At 40.3% G+C, this 24906-nt stretch overlaps 1 protein-coding gene across 2 annotated transcripts in view; it reads right to left on the reverse strand.

Annotated features, from left to right (window-relative positions):
- LOC125233235 (nuclear pore complex protein Nup214-like) overlaps positions 1-24906 on the reverse strand; it is a 46251-nt gene that overhangs the window by 17615 nt on the left and 3730 nt on the right. For both annotated transcript variants that reach the window (XM_048139154.1, XM_048139153.1), the window contains exons 4-18: positions 19383-19555; positions 18347-18558; positions 17733-17853; positions 16377-16464; positions 12966-13068; positions 11013-11142; positions 9936-10005; positions 9441-9504; positions 8350-8435; positions 7744-7932; positions 5302-5471; positions 3054-3218; positions 2159-2335; positions 935-1176; positions 101-244 (exon numbers count right to left, since the gene is read on the reverse strand). In XM_048139154.1, the coding sequence (XP_047995111.1) occupies positions 101-244; positions 935-1176; positions 2159-2335; positions 3054-3218; positions 5302-5471; positions 7744-7932; positions 8350-8435; positions 9441-9504; positions 9936-10005; positions 11013-11142; positions 12966-13068; positions 16377-16464; positions 17733-17853; positions 18347-18558; positions 19383-19555 (2134 nt within the window). The remainder of the gene's footprint in view (positions 1-100; positions 245-934; positions 1177-2158; positions 2336-3053; positions 3219-5301; positions 5472-7743; positions 7933-8349; positions 8436-9440; positions 9505-9935; positions 10006-11012; positions 11143-12965; positions 13069-16376; positions 16465-17732; positions 17854-18346; positions 18559-19382; positions 19556-24906) is intronic.

Below are 24906 nucleotides of genomic sequence, written 5' to 3' on the forward strand. Positions count from 1 at the left end.
ACATCCGGTATCCGGCCATATATTAAAATAAGGGCCGAATAGGCCGGATACCGAATAGTAACCGAATATTCGGTGCATCTCTAGTTATTACTCATATTACCTTCAGTGAACCAAGACTTATTAGTAGCAGAAGCTGGCGTCACGGCTATAGGGGCGAACACTGGCTTCGGCGGTTCCTTCATTGGCTTCGGTTCTTGCTTAATTACTGGCTTTACTTCTTGCTTCACTTGCATTTTTACTGGTGCTAGAATATTTAAAAAAAATGTTTCAGTAGTCGCTTTCTTAAAACTAGTGCCTACGAAATCTTGGGGATTAGTTGTCAAAGACCCTAGGTTCCCATGAACCTTGGTGAATGCCGGGATAACGCAAGGAGGATGGCGAATGTTTCTGTTATGTACAATTTGAACTCTTTATAAAACATATTTAAAGTCACACACAGGTCGAACGCGATTAATTAACATTATTTTTACCTTTTTTCCCAACGTTTCGGCCAGGTAATAAAAAAAAATAATGTTAATTAATCGCGTTCGACCTGTGTGTGACTTTAAATATGTGTACAAAGCTCTTTATAAAAATTATAAAAAAAACACTTTCAATTTGTAGAGGTTAACAATGTTCATAACTGTTCCAAATTTCAAATCCATAGCATTGACAGACAGACGGCCAGAGATTTCGAAACGATTAAAATTAATAACCCAACCACAAAATTAAAATTTTGAAAAAACCCCCGACCGCGACATAGTAGACCGATTTTCATGAAACATGGCTAAGAACACTCCCGACTAACTCAGCTTTCAGGAAAAAAAAAACTAAATCTAAATCGGTTCATCCGTTCGGGAGCTACGATGCCACAGACAGACAGACACGTCAAACTTATAACACCCCTTCGTTTTTGCGTCGGGGGTTGAAAAAAAATCAGCAACATATTACATACTTGGTTCAATTTTCACTTGTCTCGCCTTCTCTTCTCTCAAACTCTTCTCATAGCTTATTCTCATTGTAGTCAAATGATGCCTCATTTCGACATTAACTGGCTTGATCTTCACAGTTTTGTGGTTAGACAACATGTCTCTCAAAGCGTCCAGCTTTTGCGGGGTCAGTAGATTCTTGCTTTCGGATTTCTGCGGCTCCAAACTCATGTTTAGAATGTTTTTGGTCAGCTTGGAGAGCGGGTCTCTGAAAAAGCGGAAAAATGTTAGTTTACTTAGTCCTTCGTGCAAAATTTTATTCACGAAGCACTGGGATATCACTTGGGGTCTGTGACTAGAGGTTGGACAATGTAGTAGTTAGTACTTAACCTTGTAACGCCCACCATACAACATTTTTGCTAAGGGATTTTGATTCTAGGTATACTCCGTATACTTGAAATTGAGTTGACTTTCATTTTATTGTCTTCGGTTACCGCGATAGCAGTGTTGGGCATAATTCAATTATTTTGTAATTAAATTACAAATTAAATTATATAATTTGCAATTACTTGTAATTACGTTCGTAATTGAATTAAATGTAATTGAAAATACTTGGTAATTTATAATTGAAATTACATTAATTTGTAATTGAAATTACATTAATTTGTAGTTTGAATTACGAAATTACGTTATGTAAATTTGATTATTACTTTCACAAAAATACCCAATTTACCCACTTGGAATGGTTATGGAAAACAATTAGTGTAGTTTAAAACATTTATTAAATAAACAGTTACGATTACCTACACAATTTAAATTACTAATATGGAATTTAAAAAAGTACTTGAATGAAAATCTTTTTCCTAGGTGAATGTAATTTGTAATTTCATAAAGTAATGAATTACCAATTAAAATTACAAAATGTAATTTGTAATTGAATTGCAAATTACATTTTGTAATTTAGTGAAAATTGTAATTCAATTAGAAATTACATTTCTGTAATTTCAATTTATAATTGAAATTACATTCTGTATTTGCAATTTGTAATTCAATTACATTTTGCCCAACACTGCGCGATAGTTACTCATGAAATAAAACTATGAAACAGATTCAATCAATTAATAATGAATTTACAATTGTAGAAACAAAAGAAATTCTACTTAATTTGTTTACATGAAAGTAGAAATTCCATTGCAACCAAATGTACATCTGATTGTACACTGGGCGGGAAAAGGTTAAACAAAACTTACTTTTTAAAAGGCGTGCTCCTCAAAATAGGCGTAGATTTATACACCGGCCCGTCACACTCATTGAGCGTATTTTTGAGCATCTTGAGCACAGCTTCTTGCCGACTCAGTATTTCTTGTTGCTTGACTAGTGGTTGGTACACGTCGTCCATTATTGGCCGGATCATGCGGGGGCCTTTTCTGAAATTATTCATAATCTTTATAAATAAATAAATATTATAGGACATTCTTACACAGACTGACTGAGTCCCACGGTAAGCTCAAGAAGGCTTGTGTTGTGGGTACTCAGACAACGATATATATAATCAAAGACATATGTAACTCCGTATAGACGGATAAAGTCTAAGAAAAAAACGTACCTCAAAGTCATAGAGAAAGAGGTACGGTGGCCTAGATGGCGTTACACCTTTGGGGAACTCTCGGCTAGATGGCGCTAATATTAATATTTGACATTTTAACATTTTTAACACATATAAGCTAATATGGACCAAATTGTCAACACTGAGGTACAAAAGTTTTAAGCCTGTGTCGAGAGATGGCAGTCTATATACTGTGATTACACATTTTAGTTTGACAATAACTCTCTATAATACTCGATCCTCTTTGATATAATATACAAATACTTATATACATAGAAAACATCCATGACTCAGGAAAAAAAATATCTGCGTGCATAGCCGAATGCACAATCGCTCACGAAACGAAACGCTCGTAGATATCTATCTCTATCGCTCTTGCGTATTGGCGCGACAGAGCCAGACTACCTTTCGCGGCGTTTCGTTTTCGTTTCGGTAGAAATGCCATTCGGCTACGGGGCCTGTGCTCATCACACAAATGCCCTTACCGGGATTCGAACCCGGGACCGTGGCTTAGCAGGCAAAATTGTATAAATGCTTACTTATTGGACTTTATTTCTTCCTCGGCAAGTTTGTTCCACTTATAGTTGAGCGAGCTGTGTGCTTGTTCCAATTGGTTTTGTACGTAATAGGCCAGTTTCTTTACAGACGCAACTCTTTTTGTGGTTAGAGGGTCTGCTTGAGTCCATTGGTCGAGGTCCTTTGCGCTGAGGAAGAAAGATAAATATAGTATGATTACTTTTATTCTATAATAAATAGAAGAAAATACTCGTATGGAGTTGAGATCAGTTAGTGCGGCTTCGCTCGAGTTAAAATCGAAAGTTGTTGGAATGCTCCATATAAAATTCCACCCCCCTATTTCAGGTAAGTGGGGGGGTTAAATAAATAAATAATAAAATTCCACCCCCCTATTTCAGGTAAGTGGGGGGGGGCTTAGAAAGAGACAATAAGTAGCCTATGCCCTTATCGATCCTTTCAACTATCTCCACCTAAAAATTCACGTCAATTCGTCACTCCGTTTTGCCGTGAAAGACGGACAAACAGACACACACACTTTCCCATTTATAATATTAAGTATTAATTATCATCAAAGATTGAGATGGATATGTTAAGGTGGTTCGGGCATGTAGAGAGGATGGATGAGAGGAGAGTAACGAAGAAAGTATATGAAAAAAAGAGTGGAAGGGTCAGTTGGAAGTGGAAGACCTAGGCGAACTTTTCTTGTTCAAATCGGGGAAATATTGCAAAAAGGCCAGGTCAGAAGTACTCGAAACCGACGAGCGTGTATGAGAAACGTTATGAAAGTGTGTGAAGCGAAAGTGATTTGTCAGGATCGTAGTAAATGGAAATCCGTGATCTCTGCCTACCCCTCTGGGAAACAGGCGTGATTGTATGTATGTATGTATTAATTATCATTTCTGAAAAGGGATTTCTTTCTAGGAAGGATCAAAGTGACACTATAAATTCATGCTAGAATAGCATTATTGCCTATGGACGCTTATTTATGCAGACATGTCAACCAAAGAGAGAGCAAAGCACATACATAATGTATAATAGTTATTTGTTTTACAAGGGGGCAAAGTTGTTGTTTAACCGCACGAGCCAATATTGATACCCGAGCAAGCGAAAGATTCCAATATTGAACCGCGAGCGTAGCGAGTAGTTCAAAAAGTGGAATCTTGAGCGTTGCGAGGGTTTCAAGGCACGAAGGTTAAACAAACTTTGCCGCCGAGTGAAACACAAAAATTTTCACCACACCAACGCGAACAAAATACTGACTATAAAACATCAGACTACATCAAATCTATCAATTTATACATTATTTATGATTCAAAATCATCATGTACAGGTAAATTCTACCAGTCAGCTCGAGATATCAAGTTAAAATTTGTATGCAATTACTTTGCACTCCTGTGGATAAAATGCAATTTTGCTATCTGTTTTCAAATACCAAAGCCGTTAACAGTTGGTGTGGTGAAAAAACTTTTTTTGACGAACGACATTTTTTTATAACGTCTAAAAAAATGGGTATAAATAAAAATCTAACATGATTTTCAAGCATTAACGGCACTGTGCAGGCCATTATTGGACCAGTCTTCTTTAGCGTTGCGGCATCTAGGTTTACAGGTCTTGGACATTGACAAAATATGTGCAAACCTGTTATCACGCTTATTTGTGCTGATTATGTCAACAGGAAGAGACACAAATAATTGTAAAGAAACATTTTTCTTTTGAGGTACGTTAAAAAAAGGAAAAATAATCTCAAAAAAGTTTTTCCAATAGTTTACTTACTTACTACTTGGCTGGCGCGATAACCCAAAATGAGTTTTGGCCTCCAACACAAGAGCACCCCACTTTGCTCGGTCTTGAGCTGTATCGCGCTAGCTTTCGCCAACGCCGAGCTCACGGAGGTCTACCTCCACTCTATCCGCCCAACGATATTTTGGGTTAGGGATTGTTGAGTACTCGACATACGCACGGGAGGAGACGCGCGGGCGGCGGGCGATGGCGATAAGATTGATTTCTACCCGCTGTTTTCATTCAATAATTTCTACGTGTAAATTTGCAATATATGTGACGTTACACTAGGGAGGGGGGAGTCTAACAAATGTGACCAGCTGTGACAAGAAGGAGGGGGGGAGGGGTCAAAAATCACGATTTTTAGTGTGACGTAATTTATGGATGATCCCTTACCAGCAGGACAGCGTCCATTCGATCTTCCCAAGTAGGCTCTTTTGACTGCCCGATCTTCACTCATTCTTTAGGTGAGTTTTCCAATAGTTTACTTACTCAGATTGAGTCCTAGCTTCAGCGACCACTGCGCAAGCGCGAACTAGATCCAGTTTCAGCGCGATAATGGCACTGCGCAGGTCTTCGACGGAGCAGTCTTTCTTCAGCGTTGCGGCGTCTAGGTTCTGGAGGTCTGGGTTTGTGTCTATCGCGTGGAGGTCGCGGTAGAACTGCAAAAAAAGATTAGATTTAGATTTAAACTGAAATAGATATTAGATGCCTGTATTCTTAAAAGGTATAGATCCAAGGTATGTTGAACTTGTTGGAACGATTTATAACAATAGCACGGCAGCCATTAAATTGCACGCACCTGGTCCTATTTTTAAAATAGAGAAAGGCGTTAAACAGGGTGACCCACTGTCTCCTAAACTGTTCACCAGTTGCATGGAGGAGATTTTTAAAATGGCTGGCGGTCTCATGGGAGGGTTCGGGCATTGTTGTCGGCAATAAACGGTTAACTAACCTGCGTTTTGCCGATGACATTGTCCTCTTTTCCCATACGGCATCTCAATTGCAACACATGCTCCAAGATCTCAGCACAGCGAGCCTTGAAGTTGGACTCACAATGAACAGAGCAAAAAAACCAAGTTAATGACCAATCGGGCAAAACATGGGGTCACGGTAGATGGGCAGGATATACAGTATGTTGATGAGTACATTTACTTGGGCCAGATAGCTTCCTTCGAAAACAGGCAAATCATAGAAGTCAATAGACGTATTGATAATGCCTGTAAGAGCTTCTGGTCCATGAAGGCGCTAATGAAGGGTCACCTTCCTCTGTGTCTCAAGCGCAAACTCATCGACATGTGTATCCTGTCTATCCTAATCTATGGCGCTCAAACATGGTCATTAACAGAAGCTCTAAAGTCCAAACTCAAGGTTTGCCAGCGGGCGATGGAGCGCAGTATACTGGGTGTTCGCAGAACTGACCGAATCAGAAACACGGAACTGCGCTCCAGAACTCGAGTTGCAGATGTAGGTGTCAAGACCGCTACTCTTAAGTGGAACTGGGCTAGACATGTCTGCCGCATGCACCCTGAACGGTGGGCCAAAATGGTTACCGAGTAGGACCCACGGAACACCGTAGAGGGTGCAGGCCGGGGTTCAGGCAGACCAAAAAAGAGATGGCGGGATGACTTGAACGCATTCCATCCAAGCTGGCAGAATTATGCACATGACAGGGTTGAGTGGAAGAAGCGAGGGGAGGCCTTTGCCCAGCAGTGGGACACTACAACAGGCTAATTAAAAAAAAAACTTAAAAGGAGAGGGGCATATGGAGTCCCTCTAGTTCCGGTTAGGTTGCCGGCCCATCACCCATACTGAACACATCTCCTACAGCCGACTTCTACGACACCCAGGAGAAGAAAGTTGGTAGTGAAATTCTTAACCCATCACCACATACGGAATTGATATCATACATTAAAGAAACAGCCAAGTCCAATGGTGGCTGACCCGGGAATCGAACCCGGGTCTTTAGCTTACGCGGCTCACGTCATTATTACCAAAGAGGATCAAGTATTATAGAGAGTTACTGTCAAAGTAAAATATGTAATCACAGTGCATAGACTGCCATTTCTCGACACAAGCTTAGAACTTTTAAACCTCAGTTTTGACATTTGGCCCATATTCTTAGCTTGATATGTGTTCAAATGACAAATATTAATATTAGCGCCATCTAGCCGAGCGTTATTTTCTTAGACTGTAGCTGTCTATTACGGAGTTACATACTGTCTTTGTTATTCCTAAACCACCCAACTGTCGTGTTACTCTTTATGGACATTATAGCTGTAAGAAATAATTTTTAAGAAAAAAAAACCGTCGCCTTTCGGGTTCTGGTGAAAGTTACTTGCGAATGTTGGATTATGTAGAAATGTGTAGGTATTTTTTAAAACTGCTTGTGTATGGCACTGTTCTGGACGAAAGTGCATGCTGTTATTATAAAAATACCAAAGTCACTATAAGCGTGCCGTTCATATTTGAGGAGTTCGGTTCTGACCATCATCAGCAATTCCACTGCACCAAATGTCACTGTTCTGGACGAAAGTGCATGCTGTTCTTATAAAAATACCAAAGTCACTATAAGCGTGCCGTTCAGATTTGAAGAGTTCCGTTCTGGCCATCATCAGCAGTTCCACTGCACCAAATGTCACTGTTCCGTACCTAAATGCATGCTGTTCCTTTAAAAACACAAAAATCACCATATGTATGCCTTTCAGATTCGAGGAGTTCCCTCGATTTCTCCATGATCCCATCATCAGAACTGGGTTCTGAGAAAAATGGGACCAATCTGTATGCATATACATTCAATAAAAAAAAAAATTTCAAAATCGGTCCAGTAACGACGGAGATATCGAGGAACAAACATAAAAAAAAAAAACATACAGACGACTTGATAACCGTCCTTCTTGAGAGATATGAGGCGACGGTTAAAAATAGACTGACCTGTATCTGTGCCTTCCTCGTGTTAGTGACAAATTCGTACAACTCGGCCTGAAACTCGTTGGCTTCCCGGACGAGCATGTTTCTGAATTCCGAGTCTGCTTTCTGCTTGTTGGCGAGTTCCTGCTCCGCTTTTAGGGCGGCGTTTATTTCTGGAGTGGGGTCCTTTTGGATGGGCGCTTTTGGTTGGACCTGAAATTTTTAGTGAGTGAAAAAATACTTTTCCATGTTGTAAATAATTGCTAAACTTCGCAATTATCTAAATCTGTTAAGCTCAGTGTTGCCACTTCCGACAGCGTTAAACGTTTAACGCTCAGTGTTGCCATCGACAATAAGGCCCTTTACCCAGATAACGTAACATGTTTGTTTTTTCAGAGGGACTCCACGCACAATTTTTTTTTAACTCGAAAATAGTAAGAGTTAAGATACTAGTTTCTTAGAGAGATTAATTGTAATTGTGTGCGGTCCATTTGTTAATGTAGATAAGAATTATGATTATGAAAGGCGGCATTTTGTGAACATCAAAGTAGTGAGCCTTCTGAACTTGTACTATTGCAGATTCTGTTATTTAAATATGGGTTTAAAGTGTGAGAAAGATGTTAATCTAACTTGCACTGGGGCCGGCGGCGCTTGTACTTCGACTGGTTTTGGAGGCTGCACGACTGTCTGCGGCAATGGCTGTGGTTGACTTGGCACTGTAATAATGAACCACAAATAAATAAATCAAAAATTTACAAGGTCGTGCATAGATCTTTAAAACCCTACATAAAAGATGAAAAGATAAGCCTACAGTCTATTCCACAAACTCATTTGTAGCAGTGTTTTTGCGTTTAAACTTACTGCATTACATTCTACCAACTTAACAACCCAGAAAAAAAGACATGTGAGGCATAGACATGTTTTTTTCAAGCTGCCAGACTTTGAGTCAAAATCCAGGAAACTGTGTATTTGACGGAAGTGATTCTAGAAAACTATTACAAAAGTAAGTGCATGATCCTAGAAAAAGTATCGTATGCAACGGTGTTTAACAGAGTCAAAAAATACTCGTAGCGTCTTTATTACCCACGCCACTCGCCTTTTTTGACCTCTAAGTCCCGTTTTAATTTAGTGTCTACCCGTGACCACGGACGTAATGTCATGTCCGAAACGTCGGCTCTTACACACTGGTTGCGTAAAGTACAATTTTTTCACTAAAATCACTTTTAAATTGAAATAATAATTATAATATGTGCGTTTTTCAGATACAAAAGAGTGGACAGGCATCTTCTGGGCGAGCTCACTCCATCGTAGGCCACGTCTTTGCCTTTGGCTAGTCTGTGGCCAAGAGCCTCGTATACGATTCTCGCATATGAGTTTTGTTTACACGGAGACATACAAATATCAAAGGCGAGGCGATTATCGCCCCCTCTCGTACGATATCGTATGCGTAGTTTACATGATACGATATTTTTTCTCGTACTTCGATAATCGTACGTTCGAGGCGAGAAACTCGTACTATCTAAATGGGGCTTTACTTACTTCCGATGGCGCTACAGCCCTTTGTGGATCTTGGCCTCCTCCACTATCTTCCTCCAGTTGTCGCGATCTCTGGCGACCCTCCTCCAGTTGGTATATTTCCTCATTCTCCTCAGATCCTCTTCCACACAGTCAAGCCATATTTTCCGAAGCCCATTTATAATTTAAAAAAAAAAAATACAAACCAGGAGCAAAGGCCGGGGCGGCCGACACCGCGAACGGGGCCGCGGCCGGCTGCGCGGGCGCCGGCTGAAAGTAAACGTCAACAAGAAAAACGTCAAAATTTATATCCATAACAAAGAGTGTATGTCTATACTCTGTAATTTTAGGTACAGTCGACCAAAAATGTGGTTTACCACCCTACGGGTCGGACAACAAGGTCGATTTCCCCTTGCAATAATATTATGTCAGTGACAATCGCTCTGTCTAGCACCACATAATTACTTAAGAAAAATATGGACAGATAAATATGGGGGGGGAGGGGGTTCTACCCTCAACTGGCATGAGGAGCATTTTGAGGGCAGATTTTACTTACTTTTTACTTAAACACCTAAAGATACAAACTTTAGAGAACTCTTCAAAGTCCTGGCCTATTTTTTTTACAAATTTCAAATTCTATTTTCAACTTTTATTATATTACAAAGGGTTCTAGATTTTAATTAATATAAAAGATGTCTTACTTTAGGCAGCGGTACGGCGATCGCTGGAGGTGCAGGGACGGGCTGGGCTTGTGCGGGGAACGGTGTGGTACTGCGAAGTATAGAAAAAAAAATACAATTTTGAAAAAACCCCCGACCGCGACATAGTGGACCGATTTTCATGAAACATGTCTAAGAACACTCCCGACTAACTCAGCTTTCAAACAAAAAAAAAAAACTAAATCGAAATTGGTTCATCCGTTCGGGAGCTACGATGCCACAGACAGACACACACACAGACAGATAGACAAACAGACAGACAGACAGACAGACGGACAGACAGACACGTCAAACTTACAACACCCCGTCGTTTTTGCGTCGGGGGTTAAAAACGAAACTTGTATTTTTTCATCTCAGCATCTAGAAAGAGCCTACTTTGCTGCTTAATTACCGATGACAATCAATGACAACTGTCATCGAGCGTTTAACGCCAGTGTGTTTACATTACGTTGCGGGCCGAATTAATTTGTATGGATAAAAAAAATATTAAAATTTTAAGTAAAAGTTATCTAATTACATTTTTTATGTCCTATACACACCGTTAAGAGGTTCGCCCGTATTAGGTTTGACACCCCGTATACTGTCATAACTCACGCTACACATGTATACTGATAATAGTTATTTGTTATACAAGGGGGCAAAGTTGTATTTTAACGCCGAGTGTGGAATTGAAAAACGAGCAAGTGAAAGGATTCTATAGTTGAACCACGAGCGAAGCGAGTGGTTCGGGAATAGAATCCTGAACTTGCGAGTTTTTTAACACACGAGAAGTAAAATACATTTGCACCCGAGTGTAACACAAAACTTTTCCCCTCACTATAGCGAGGAAACTACAACGTAAAAAATGCGTTTATCACTGCTTCCAGTAGTTCCACAGGTGGTAAATCATCTTTATTACTAGATTCACCTACTTTTATCAATTTTAAAGCAGTTAATTTGACTTTATTCAAGGTCAAACAACTTTACCCACTAGTGGATAAAATGCGTTTTTACCCGCTGGTATTAAAGGACAAAACACGTGTTTCCGAGCTAGTGAGGGGAAAATTAAATTATAAATACCTGACTACAGTAACCGGTGAGCAGATCTGAGGAGCTTCTTTATTCAGATTGATGACGTTGAATACCGTCAGCAAACCTGTCTGAGATAGTACGTGTAGCGTCGGCATGAATGGCAGTTTCTCGTTCTCACCTGCAAAGGATTAGAAGGGCCATTTTTAGGGTTCCGTAGTCAACTAGGAACCCTTATAGTTTCGCCATGTCTGTCTGTCCGTCCGTCCGTCCGCGGATAATCTCAGTAACCGTAAGCACTATAAAGCTGAAATTTGGTACCAATATGTATATCAATCACGCCAACAAAGTGCAAAAATAAAAAAAGGAAAAAAATGTTTTATTAGGGTACCCCCCCTACATGTAAAGTGGGGGCTGATATTTTTTTTCATTCCAACCCCAACGTGGGATATATTGTTGGATAGGTATTTAAAAATGAATAAGGGTTTACTAAGATCGTTTTTTGATAATATTATTATTTTCGGAAATAATCGCTCCTAAAGGAAAAAAAAGTGCGTCCTAACTCTAACTTTTGAACCATATATGTTTAAAAAATATGAAAAAAATCACAAAAGTAGAACTTTATAAAGACTTTCTAGGAAAATTATTTTGAACATGATAGGTTCAGTTGTTTTTGAGAAAAATACGGAAAACTACGGAACCCTACACTGAGCGTGGCCCGACACGCTCTTGGCCATTTTTTCAAAGTTGTCCAGTTTTTTTTATTTGGAAATTTTTATGTGCTTTCTACTTCGCGTACTTTCAATCGTAATAGGAGAAAAAAAAAGTGTCCCAAGGTTTTTCCCCCATTTTTTCAAACATTTTGTAAAGCGGTAACGGAATGGACCGAAATGACGACCGGTCTGGCGCAGTCGGTAGTGACCCTGCCTGCTACGCCGAGGTCCCGGGTTCGAATCCCGGTAAGGGCATTTATTTGTGTGATGAGCACAGATATTTGTTCCTGAGTCATGGATGTTTTCTACGTATATAAGTATTTATATATTATATATATCGTTGTCTGAGTACCCACAACACAAGCCTTCTTGAGCTTACCGTGGGCCTCAGTCAATCTGTGTAAAAATGTCCTATAATAATGTCCTATAATATTATCCTATAATATTATAATGGAAGGTTTGAAAAGTGTATGGAAGCCTTGGAACATTTTTTCTCCTATCAGGATTGAAACACCTCGCGATTCTGAGTATGAATCGCGTAAAAAATACCCATGTTACAAAAAAAGTGGGGTGGACAATTTTGAAAAGAATAGCCTAGATGTTTAAATTTCACCTTAGTTGCTGAAACAAGCGTATCTGTCAAGTATCTGACGGCACATGTTATAAAAAATAATACTAGGAAATATACTCGTACACGTTAAACTTTCGTGAGACATATTCAAATAATTAATGAATCTACGGTTGTACGCACGTTATTAATTCGCTATTGCTACGACATGTTTCGGGCCAATTTAGAGGCCCCTCTTCAGGCATATGAGTGCACGCGGCTCGCTACGCTAGCGGTTCAATATTGGAATCTTTCACTTGCTCGGGTATCAATATTGGCACGTGCGGTTAAACAACAACTTTGCCCCCATGTAAAACAATAGTTATTTGTTATACAAGGGGGCAAAGTTGTTTTTTAACACACGAGAAGTAAAATACATTTGCGCCCGAGTGTAACACAAAACTTTTCCCCTCACTTTAGCGACGAAACTACAACGCAAAAAAAGCGTATATCACTGCTTCCAGTAGTTCCACAGGTGGTAAATCATCTTTATTACTAGATTCACCTACTTTTATCAATTTGAAAGCAGTTAATTTGACTTTATTTAAGGTCAAATTATTTTACCCACTAGTGGATAAAATGCGTTTTTACCCGCTGGTATTGAAGGACAAAACACGTGTTTCCGAGCTAGTGAGGGGAAAATAACTATATCTATCTATCTATAAAGAAAGTCATCTTACTTACCCCAGGGTAGTTGGTGGATAGCGGCTGTATCAATAGTAACCCCTATAGGGTAGTTTTCTTGTTTCTTGTCCGTTAGAGGTAACTCGGGTCTGGCTTCATCTGACTATAAAAACATACAAGTTTTAATATTTGCCTAGAAATAACTATTAAATACTACAGTCGGTTCATCCTTAGTTGTCCTATCATGTAAACAAACGAAACGCCAAATATGATCAAAGACAATTACTAGTGATTGGAAATGTCGATAAACTGAAATAAATGTCATATACAAAGAAAAAATGACCAAGGCCTCCAAGTGTCCGATGCTGGATCCAGCATCGGACACTTGGAGGCCTTGGTCATTTTTTCTTTGTATATGACATTTATTTCAGTTTATAGTTAAATAATAGTAGTGTGTCTACTAAAAAACACAAATTAAAATATTTCCTATGAAATAATTTAATTTGGTCTTAGAATGTCGATAAAATTATGTATTAACGATACTTTGTAAATAAACGCTGCTAATGTCATCAGAGGATTTTCAATTTTACGTCACACAACATCTATGTAAAAACCAAAATTTAATTAGGTTTCGTCACATTTACAACAATCCTATGGAAAAGGCTAGTACAGTATTCATTTCATAGTACCTAACATTAACATTAATACAACAAAAAATATACTGATAGTAAAATATTTATTGTAAAGAGGTAGGAAATAAAACGTAAAGAAGTCGGTTAATAAATCTGATCAATTATTGTAATTAATATCAACGCATTTTTTCCAAGCTATACAAACTCAAACGTTAATATCGATCGTTCATAACGATAAGTTGTCATCCCAACATTATACGACTCATAGACAATCTAGACTTCGTAATGTCAGGAGTTTTTGATGTCATCCGTTCGTAATTACAATTATTGATGAAAATCGTTTAAGAAACGATATTTTTCAGTGGTTTTTTGATTGATTTCAATACTTTGTGAGTTTATTTAAGTGTATAATAACATTTTTAGTGATGGTTAATGTGCAATTCCAGAGAAAAGTGAGATAATGTCAACAACATGCCATACATGCATGATAATGCCGACAACTGGATACAGGCTTTATCAGTTACTACAACTGCCTGCCTGCTTTACAAATAATAATAATAATAATGTCAGGCCCCTCCCTCCGGCTTGCCTTTACTGGCCGGCCGGAGTGAACACTGAGCAGGGGCCGCAGGATTCTCACCTCTGGCTTGCCTTAACCGGCCGTCCAGAGTGGGGTGCCAGAGCTATATGCTCGCAGGGTGGAAGTGAAATATGCATAAGACGCGAGTTGGCACAGTGGCTGTTTCGTACAGACTGGGTAGAAAGCGGCGCACACCTCTCCACACCCTGAGCCGCTCACGCTATGTTGTCCCCTTGTCGCTCCGTGCGAGCGGCCGTTTTCGGGGACCCATATAGTGAGTTGGCGAGTCACCGCCTGCCTATTTTTTCGTGTTTTTAAAACATATGATCAAGGCAGGTGCCATAGACCTTTCCATAGACCGGTCACTAGCACACAAACATTTCAACCCAATAGCCCAGTATAATTTGTTTCTTTTCATTGCAATAGTTTTACACTAACCGGGGCTTGTCCTTGGGTGCATTCTATAGTGCGGACAGGGACAATCGCCGGCTAGTGTCACATTACTTTAAATTAAACTGTCTTAAAGGGCCTCTGCGCTGTTGGCTTCGGCCCCACGCACGCCTCCCAAAAGTCCGGGACCCCATGGTCCCGAGAACTGGAAAAGACAAACAAATAATAATAATAATAATAATAATGTTTTCCAGCAGTGTTTGTTTACATGATTGGACAAATAAGGTTGAACTGAGTGTAAGATATTTTTTACGGACTAAATTATTAATTTAACAGAAAATGTACTGTTGAGCGAATATTTCCTTTTTAATACATAAGTTGTGTGAGTAAGATAAGACAACAATCCCCCCATTCACATTGCATTATTTTATGAATATTGAGCATTATATAATACCAGCTTTTGCAAGCGACTTCGCACGCGTTAGAAAGAGACAAAAGTAGCCTATGTCACTCTCCATCCCTTCAACTGTCTCCACATAAAAAATCACGTCAATTCGTCGCTCCGTTGGGCCGTGAAAGACGGACAAACAAACAGACACACTTTCCCATTTATAATATTAGTATGGATTAAAAGAAAAAAACCGGCCAAGAGCGTGTCCAGCCACACTCAAGTGTAGGGTTCCGCAGTTTTCCGTATTTTTCTCAAAAACTACTGAACCTATTAAATTCAAAATAATTTTCCTAGAAAGTATTTATAAAGTTCTACTGTCGTATTTTTTAAACATGTGATTCAAAAGTTAGAGGGGGGGGCCACCCTTTTTTAGGGTTCCGTAGTCAACTAGGAACCCTTATAGTTTCGCCATGTCTGTCTGTCCGTCCGTCCGTCCGTCCGTCCGTCCGTCCGTCCGTCCGTCCGTCCGTCCGTCCGTCCGTCCGCGGATAATCTCAGTAACCGTTAGCACTAGAAAGCTGAAATTTGGTACCAATATGTATATCAATCACGCCGACAAAGTGCAAAAATAAAAAATGGAAAAAAATGTTTTTTTAGGGTACCCCCCCTACATGTAAAGTGGGGCCTGAATTTTTTTTTCATTCCAACCCTAACGTGTGATATATTGTTGGATAGGTATTTAAAAATGAATAAGGGTTTGCTAAGATCGTTTTTTGATAATACTTATAGTTTCGGAAATAATCGCTCATAAAGGAAAAAAAAGTGCGTCCCCCCCCCCTCTAACTTTTGAACCGTATGTTTAAAAAATATGAGAAAAATCACAAAAGTAGAACTTTATAAAGACTTTCTAGGAAAATTGTTTTGAACTTGATAGGTTCAGTAGTTTTTGAGAAAAATACGGAAAACTACGGAACCCTACACTGAGCGTGGCCCGACACGCTCTTGGCCGGTTTTTTTTCTTCAGTAGCGATTATTTCCGAAAATATTAATATTATCAAAAAACGATGTTAGTAAACCGTTATTCATTTTTAAATACCCTCTAACTTTTGAACACTATGTTTAAAAAATATGAAAAAAATCAGAAAAGTAGAACTTTATAAAAATTGTTTTGAACTTAATAGGTTCTGTAATTTTCGAGAAAAATACGGAAAACTACGGAACCCTACACTGAGCGTGGCCCGACACGCTCTTGGCCGTTTTTTTTTTTAAGTTCGTGTGTATTGATTTAAAGATTCTATACAGGTAATATCTTTGGAAAGTTTGTTAAGATCTTGGGACTTTGTACCTGTATAGTTTTGGAGGACTTAGTCAGTCGACAACTGAAGAGGAGCAGGCATACTTTGCTTCCTAGTACTCTTTATTATACTCTGATAATACGCTGTCTGGGTAGTCTGTATTTAGTATAAGAGTTGCCATACCTGACACCATTGGAGCCAACTAGCGCCATCTGTAGTCCCAAGCGTGGCGATTTCCATACTGTTTGAGGACGAACATAAAATCACGTTCCTGAAAAAAAAAACAGCATTTTACGTAAAGTATTCACTATCCAGCAATTTTAGTGCAACATTGACGCGTTAAAGGAATATATATGTCCAAAGCCAGCTGAAATAATTAATTAGGATGAATAACAGTAAAATGAGCCTCTACCTAGAATAGTACATTACATCAGAGGCCGGGAAAATGAGGATTTCCGGCCAAGTGGGTATATACGGCCGAGCGAGCGTAGGAGCGATGCCGAGAATCCGTTTTCACGCTGAGGCATGTATAGTGCTTTTCTCAAACATACAATGAAATAAAAAAAAAATGCTACTTCCCAGCCCATTTTAAGGAACGTAAAGACAATATTTCATTGCATGTTTGAGAAAAACATATGTTTAATTCCTTTATTTCTACCAGGCCGCACCGAAATTGCTGGAAAAGTTACGATGTCTGATGATCATATACAAAAGTGAATTATACATGGAATGTTGTACCACATCTCGGACATGAAAGAAGCGCGTTCCAAGCACACATTCTAAGCTCGTGTAGGTGAACGCGTACCATGCTTGTATGAGATATGACAGGTTGCCTGTTCGCGTTTTTGACAGACGGTAACTGTGAGGTAACAGAGGGGGTGGGCGGCGCTTTCAGCGGGGAGCGGAAGTGGCCATACTGTACGATAGTACTTTTTATTATACTGTGGTTGTATCATTGAGCTAGCCCCGGTGAAGGGCGACTTGAAGTTTAGAATCCCCTGCAGCGTCTGTCTGTTTGTTTGTTCTCGACATAGAGGAATAAGTAAGGGAAGAGTTTTTTGTAGTGACATTTAGCGACAATCACGCGTCAAATAGCGTAAATTATCAGTGCCACTACTCGATACTAGGTGTCAACAGTGTCTCGTCTGACAAAAAAATAATATTAAAACAGTTTACAATTTATGTTACAAGCAGAAGGAATTGAAAACAGAATACTGATTAATATTAGCTAAAAATTTGTTTGGTAGAGTAATTCTTGAGGAAGTTTCTGACGTAAACTGGTTGAAATATGACGATGTCGCTAGTCGTGTCTATAATGTATACGCTTTTGAAAGCATATACATAATAATTCGTTAATTGCTTACGGGGCAGGCCGGGGTGCAGGCAGACCAAAAAGGAGATGGCGGGACGACCTGGACGCATTCTACCCAAAATGGTGGGAAAATGCCGACAACAGGGTCGAGTGGAGAAAGCGAGGGAGGCCTTTGCCCAGCAGTGGGACACAAAAGAAGCTAATTAAAACAAAAAAAAATTGCTTACCATTGAGCGAGCCCCTGTAGGTAATAATACCAGGGTCTACTGGAGCCCATACTGTAGCACACATCTTCGTAGTTTAAACACGATGGCTGCCCGCCTTTAGGGGTGTTCACGATTGCTACAGCTAAAAGATAAAATAATAGATTAACCCCCTCATTCATATACATTCATACACGCAAAGACATATATAACTCCGTATAGACGGATAAAGTCTAAGAAAAAAACGTACCTCAAAGCCCTAGAGAAAAACGGTGGCCTAGATGGCGTTACACCTTTGGGGAACGCTCGGCTAGATGGCGCTAATATTAATATTTTACATTTTAACACATATCAAGCTAACAATATGGGCCAAATTGTCAAAACTGAGGTTCAGTTTTAAGCTTGTGTAGAGAGATGGCAGTCTATGCACTGTGATTACACATTTTACTTTGACAGTAACTCTCTATAATACTCGATCCTCTTTGATACACGTTCACTAAAGTTGTGTTCTGTGTAAGGTGTCCCCCATATTTATTTATTTAAAGTAAGTAAATTTAAGACGCTAGATGAGAGGTGGCCCTAAATTATCTGAAATAGACGTTAATAGTAAAGTATGTAGGCCACAAAAGTTTACTAACCTGGTTTGCTATTATCCGTCGCATTTTTATACACCACAGCGAACTGGAAGGTTGATATCCAGTATATAGCCAGCACTTCGACCGGACAGTTCTGGAAGAGGTTCGGAGCCGGGAACGATTTCATTAATGACAAGTCCGGCTTGTATTGGCAGATGGTTCCGTCGTTGTTGCCTACTACTAACTGCTTGCCTTTTGGACTCCAGCAGAGGCACCTGTAATTATCAGTTAATTATATAATATCTGGGCGACCGAGCTTCGCTCGGTTCTGTTTCGTATCCTTGACATGTGTCGCCATCTAGTTCAAAAATGAATAGTACCTACATCGAGCGAAAGAATTCTCAGCCTTAACAACACAACTACTCCACACGAGATGGCGCGCATTTCGCCACAAAAACTCAAATAGTGTATTTTTCTATTCGTTTTAGCCTTGACCTGTGTCGCCATCTAGTGTTTGCAATAAATAGTACTTACATCGACCGAAAGAATTCTGTCTTAAAATACAACTACTGCACACGAGATGGCGCGCGAAGAAAAACGCATGAAAACTCGAAAATTCGCGTTTTCCGGGACCTAAGGATAAGTTAGACCGATTTTTCACCCCCAAAAACCCCCACATAACAAATTTCAGCGAAATCGTTAGAGCGGTTTCCGAGATCGTCAGTGTAAATAAATATATATATAAATAAATAAATAAATATACAAGAATTGCTCGTTTAAAAGTATAAGATAAGATTTTGAAAAAAACCCCCGGCCGCGGCATAGTAGACCGAATGGCTAAGACTAAGAACACTCCCGACTAACTCAGTTTTCAGACAAAAAAACTAAATCTAAATCGGTTCATCTGTTCCGGAGCTACGATGCCACAAACAGACACGTCAAACTTATAACACCCCGTCGTTTTTGCGTCGGGGGTTAAGCTTCGAAAGTCACATAAAAATCACCACCATTTCCCTCATATCAAGATTCTCTTTTCGAAATTACCCGAGCATTTCTGTGCTTCGAAATGACCCCAATGCACCCTACATTGTTTACATACCTTGCACTAGACTGCAGCTTCTTAACCTGTCCCTGTCCAGCCTGACATATGACAATAGATCCGTCGTAGAAAGCATAAGCTATGGTGTCAGGAATGCACGGGTTCCATTTGACATCTGACACGAATGTGGACGGACTCACGTCAAACTGCACGGCCATGGATGGTGAGACATTCTGAAATGGAAAATAAGTTTTTGCACAACATTTCTGGCACAAGCTTTTATCGCCGATTGTACCTTTCTTTCAACAGTCATCTACTGCTCTCCGAGACGTTTCTAAAAACCCCTTACTCGATGGGGATGCGACGTTTCATGACACAGTTCCTATGACCACCTTTCTGCTCCATCATCAGATTAGCTCCATGATACCATAATATTGCATTGTCACGTGATTTACATATGTGTACAAAATTTCAGCTCAATCGGAAACCCGGAAGTGGGTCAAATTTAACTTCTACGTTTTGGCGCACACTAACATACTAACAAGGCAAGTTGAATAAAAGCTTGTATGAAAATGATTTTAAAAAAAGTTGACGAAAGTAATTTTAAATTTTATTTTGTTTTCAATCTCTACTCTAATCTGTATAGCTACGTATAGGAACTGTATCTGGGCAAATCAACTTTTTCAATTCAATTCAATAATTTTATTTCGGAAAAAATCCATAGTGTTAGTGTACATTCCCTTAAACCTATGTTAGTTACATTTACATATTATTTATTACATCTAAAAAAAAAAAACTAAAACTATAATAAATTATACACTTGGCCTCTGGATTCCATATGTACACCATCCCAGTGTCTCCAGATAGCACAAGCAGGCGATTCCAACACTAGGCGCACAAGGCTGTTGGAGCTGTCTCGCACGCGACGCATCAGGGAGGCAGTTCTTTTGCGTATTATAGCACCGAAACTGTCAGTGCGGGCCTCAGCGAACATGCCTGACGCACTGCAATAACGAGGCAATCCCAACAGCATCCTGAACCCATTGTTATACTGGATACGCAGGGCACTGAGGGCCTTTTTAGTATAATTTGTCCACAGGCTACACGTGCAAAAGGATTGGCAAATAGCGTTATTTTGACATTCCCATTACACCGCGCAAACCTGCGGGACAGCATATTACAACGTACCGCCAATGCCCTGCGTTCCCTCTCTATATCTGTGTCGTCCTGAAGAGTATCAGTCACCCAGTGTCCGAGATACTTAAAACGCGTCACCCTTTTTAGAGCGGTACCACACAGGCTGACTGGTGGTAGTTCATCAAAGGCCTTGTTGCCTGCTTTAAAAACTAGTAGCTCGCTCTTACTTGTGTTGTATCTCAGACCATGTGCGACTGCATATTCCTCACAGATCTCCAAAAGCTTCACTAGCGCACTGACTGACGGACACAGCAGCACCATATCGTCCGCATAACTAATGTTGTTCACCGTGGTTCCACCTACTGAACATCCGATATTAGTGCTGCTGAGTCCGGCAATCAGCTCATCCATATACAGGTTGAATAAGCGTGGCGAGGAGAGCCCGCCCTCCCTCACCCCGCAATCCAACCTATACACGTCCGAGTGCGCGCCCGCCCATCTCACCTGGTTGGTTTGATGCCCGTACCAATACCGGAACAGGTCAATCACCTCCCTCGGAGTGCTCGTGTTATTTTCCATCTTATTCCATAGTATATCATATGACACCGTGTCGAACGCCTTCGATAGGTCCAAGAAGCAAGCAATCACTGGAGTTTTTTCGTCAACGTAGTACTTAACGGTATGCTTGAAACAAAGAATAGCGCTTTCTGTCGACAGACCTGGTTTGAACCCAAACTGCGCATCCTGCGTTTTAATATACTGCGACAGTAAGTTATCAAGCAGACCGTCAAGCACCTTGGCCACCGTGGTTGCCAGTGATATTGGTCTGTAATTGGAACTATCGGAGGCGTTCCCCGTTTTATTTTTTGAAATTGGGACAACTATAGTTTTCATCAGATCCTCTGGAAGATGACAGTGACTGATACACAGGTTAAACAACAATTTGAGCACTCGAGGTAAGTGTACACCTGCATGTACCAGGTGCTCTATACTGAGTCCGTCATGCCCCGGGGACTTTCCTCTAGTCATGGACTTAATGACGTGATTCACCTCCTTTAAAGAAAACCTTACTTGAACCTCTCGACGCGCGTGACGATCATCAGTAGAGAACACCCGACACACCGGCTCGGGGACCTGCTTTACAGTGTTGAAGGAAGCTCTGAACAAATTTGCGATATCGACTGGTTCACAATGGCCATCAACCGCTGCGGGGACACCTGTTTTAGGATTCAGCTTATTTGTGGACTTCCAAAATTTTGCAAAGTTTTTGGCTTGGTGGTGAGTAGCTAATATGTCCATTTTAATTTGAGTCTGATTGTCCTGACACCACTTCAGCTTATCCTTGAAGAGCTTCCGAGAAGAACACATATCTTCATACAACGGCCCTGCCCTCGGTTTCCCAAAAAGGTGCCACCGCTGAAAGTACATCCTCGCACGTGTATGAGCCTCCCTCACATACCTATTCCATCCCACAACCTGCTTGCGCTTATCTTTTTTGGGTTTACGAGTTAATTTTGAGGCCATTTGCAAACAATTAATAATGTCAGAGTATAACTTATCTAAGACAATTTTATGGGAAATATCATTACAAAAATTGCTACAACAATTTATACATTCGCTAGGAAAGTCAATTTCTTTCAATTTTTCATTACATAGTTTATTATACAAATTTATTTGATCACAGTCTCTTTCGCCCCATACATAATCACTATAATTATTATTGCACTCAGTTACAGGACTACTTACATAGTTTATAGAAATTTTAGTTTTGACAAAGACAGGATAATGGTCTGACCAGTACATATCATAATTGACACCCACATTTGTAACAGTCAGCCACGCTGCTTCGGTGACTAGGCAGTGATCCAACCACCTTCTACACCCGTGAGCTTCACTCACATAGGTATACGTACCTGAGTCACTGCCTAACCACTCCATGTCAGCGCACCGCCACTCCTGTTCTGTACAAAAAGCGGAAAGTTCTGAGTAAAATGGTTCACCCGGATGGGCATTAAAGTCCCCAAGGATAAAAACACAGTCCGCTTGCAACGACTCAATAATTGCGCTAACTTCGCTAATACAGTCTGTAAACTCGGGCAAGTTCGATGAGTCATCCGTAGGCATGTATATTGAGAATATTAATAAGGAACGATCACCGATTTTACCACTAATAGCTGCCACACGCACACTACTGCACTCAATCACCTTAACGAACGTAAACAATCCCTTTTTGTACATAAGCGCCACGCCGCCGAAAGGTCTTCCTCTTAAAATACCTATTGATGTGTCTACGGCCGGTTTGCTCGTATACTCAAAGTTATCATTAATGCTTCCGATGAAGTTTACGTCGTGAGGCAGGAGCAGGGCCGGATTAAGGGTAGAGCGAGTGGAGCGGCCGCTCTAGGCGCCGAATGGTAAGGGGGGCGCCAAAATCGTCATTACGTGGGCGCACACATAGCCTAAATTGGCGAGAGGAGCCGGGATCGAATTTTATTTAGCTGTTTAAAGTCTAGATTTGTGATTCTGATTATCTGAAAAGTTGCACCACAATGCCAAAATGTACAACATTCATAAGGTGGGAGCTGTTGCTAGGGCGCCGTGAAAGATGATTCTAATAGCTCTTGACGAACCACATTGTTGCAACGCCGAGCGACAAAGTTACGTCGCTATCCAAATGATATGACCGACAATCCAAAGCGGAGTCCCTCTTAAAGCCAGAGGCGCAAAACGTCTCAGAGGGGCGCAATTTTGTATGAATCAAAGGAGCGTAAGCGTGATGATGAACGAACTTCTAATCACTAGGAAACCGAAGGGCACATAGCAAACCACCGATGCCCATTATGGCATCCCGACGCTGACTACCGAGTTACTGGGGCCTAATTAATTCTTAGTGTTATAAAAATTAAACCGATGATGAGATAAAAGGCCTAGAAGTCGGGAACGTAAGCACATTGAAGTCTAAATTCCCCAAAATATGCCAAAGGTCGAACAACATGAGAGCATAATTAACCTATTTAATTCCAAGCTCTGCAGTTTTGCAGTTGAAGTCGAACATCTCGATTTTTCAATGTCTGTCCAAGTCGGCCTTTGCCGCGATTTGCTTTTGTCTCCCATGTCTTGCCTTGGCCCTGAAATGAAGCTTAATTCCGACTGTTATCAGTTTCGTAGGAAAGCTTTAGCCTCGCGTAGGTACGTGTGCCTATGAAAGACAGGGGCTTATGTAGACCCCCCCATCAATAATCGGAAAAAATTTCGCGCTCGCTTCGCTCGCGTTAATATGACAATTTTAATTTATTAAATGTTTGTGAGGTGTCAGATGGACAAAGCGAATCTAAAACGATGGCGTTTTGGGTTCGGACCCCAAAAAAGTTTAAACAAGGGGGCGCCAAAACTGTATCTCGCTCTACCCTGATCGAGTGCGCGGGCCGGCGCTGGGCAGGAGCCACGTCTCCTGTAGGGCTATGACATCAGCGAACTTACATAACTCTCTGACCCCATCCACAGACCTGGTTACGGACTTACAATTAAAGGTAACAAGTGTCAACTCTGTTAAAATTCTCTCAGCCATTAAGATATATAATAGTTATTTGTTATACAAGGGGGCAAAGTTGTATTTTAACGCCGAGTGTGGAATTGAAAAACGAGCAAGTGAAAGGATTCTATAGTTGAACCACGAGCGAAGCGAGTGGTTCGAGAATAGAATCCTGAACTTGCGAGTTTTTTAACACACGAGAAGTAAAATACATTTGCACCCGAGTGTAACACAAAACTTTTCCCCTCACTATAGCGAGGAAACTACAACGCAAAAAATGAGTTTATCACTCCTTCCAGTAGTTCCACAGGGTGGTAAATCATCTTTATTACTAGATTCACCTACTTTTATCAATTTTAAAGCAGTTAATGTGACTTTATTCAAGGTCAAATTACTTTACCCACTAGTGGATAAAATGCGTTTTTACCCGCTGGTATTAAAGGACAAAACACGTGTTTCCGAGCTAGTGAAGGGAAAATTATTTTAACTCGTTATTATCGCACGTTCTACTTTTAAACTCAACAAACTTACGAAATAGTATTCCGTCTGGCCATAAATCTCTATTCATAAAAACTGCGAATTTATGCCTCGGAATAAGTACCTTATATGAGTCATACGGTCTCTGCCTTTGTGACACTATTTTTTGTAGATCGACGTTAATTTGAGTTTTTTCAAAAATGTACTGGCAAATATCCGCTGTTGATGCGTCCTTGTCGACATTATCTATGTATAACGGAATCTTAGTGTCCGCCGCTTTAAATGAACTACGCGGATGCGTTACAGCTTTGCCCGTCATACCTACAAATCTGTTTCTCAACCTGTTTCTTTGTATCATTATCCATTCGCTATCAGGCGCACACGGCTTCCAATCACCTCCGGCCGCCACCAACCCGGCATAAGTTTGTTTACATTCCG

The sequence above is a fragment of the Leguminivora glycinivorella genome, chromosome 14 (genome assembly GCF_023078275.1).
Source record: "Leguminivora glycinivorella isolate SPB_JAAS2020 chromosome 14, LegGlyc_1.1, whole genome shotgun sequence".
Lineage (NCBI taxonomy): Eukaryota > Metazoa > Arthropoda > Insecta > Lepidoptera > Tortricidae > Leguminivora > Leguminivora glycinivorella.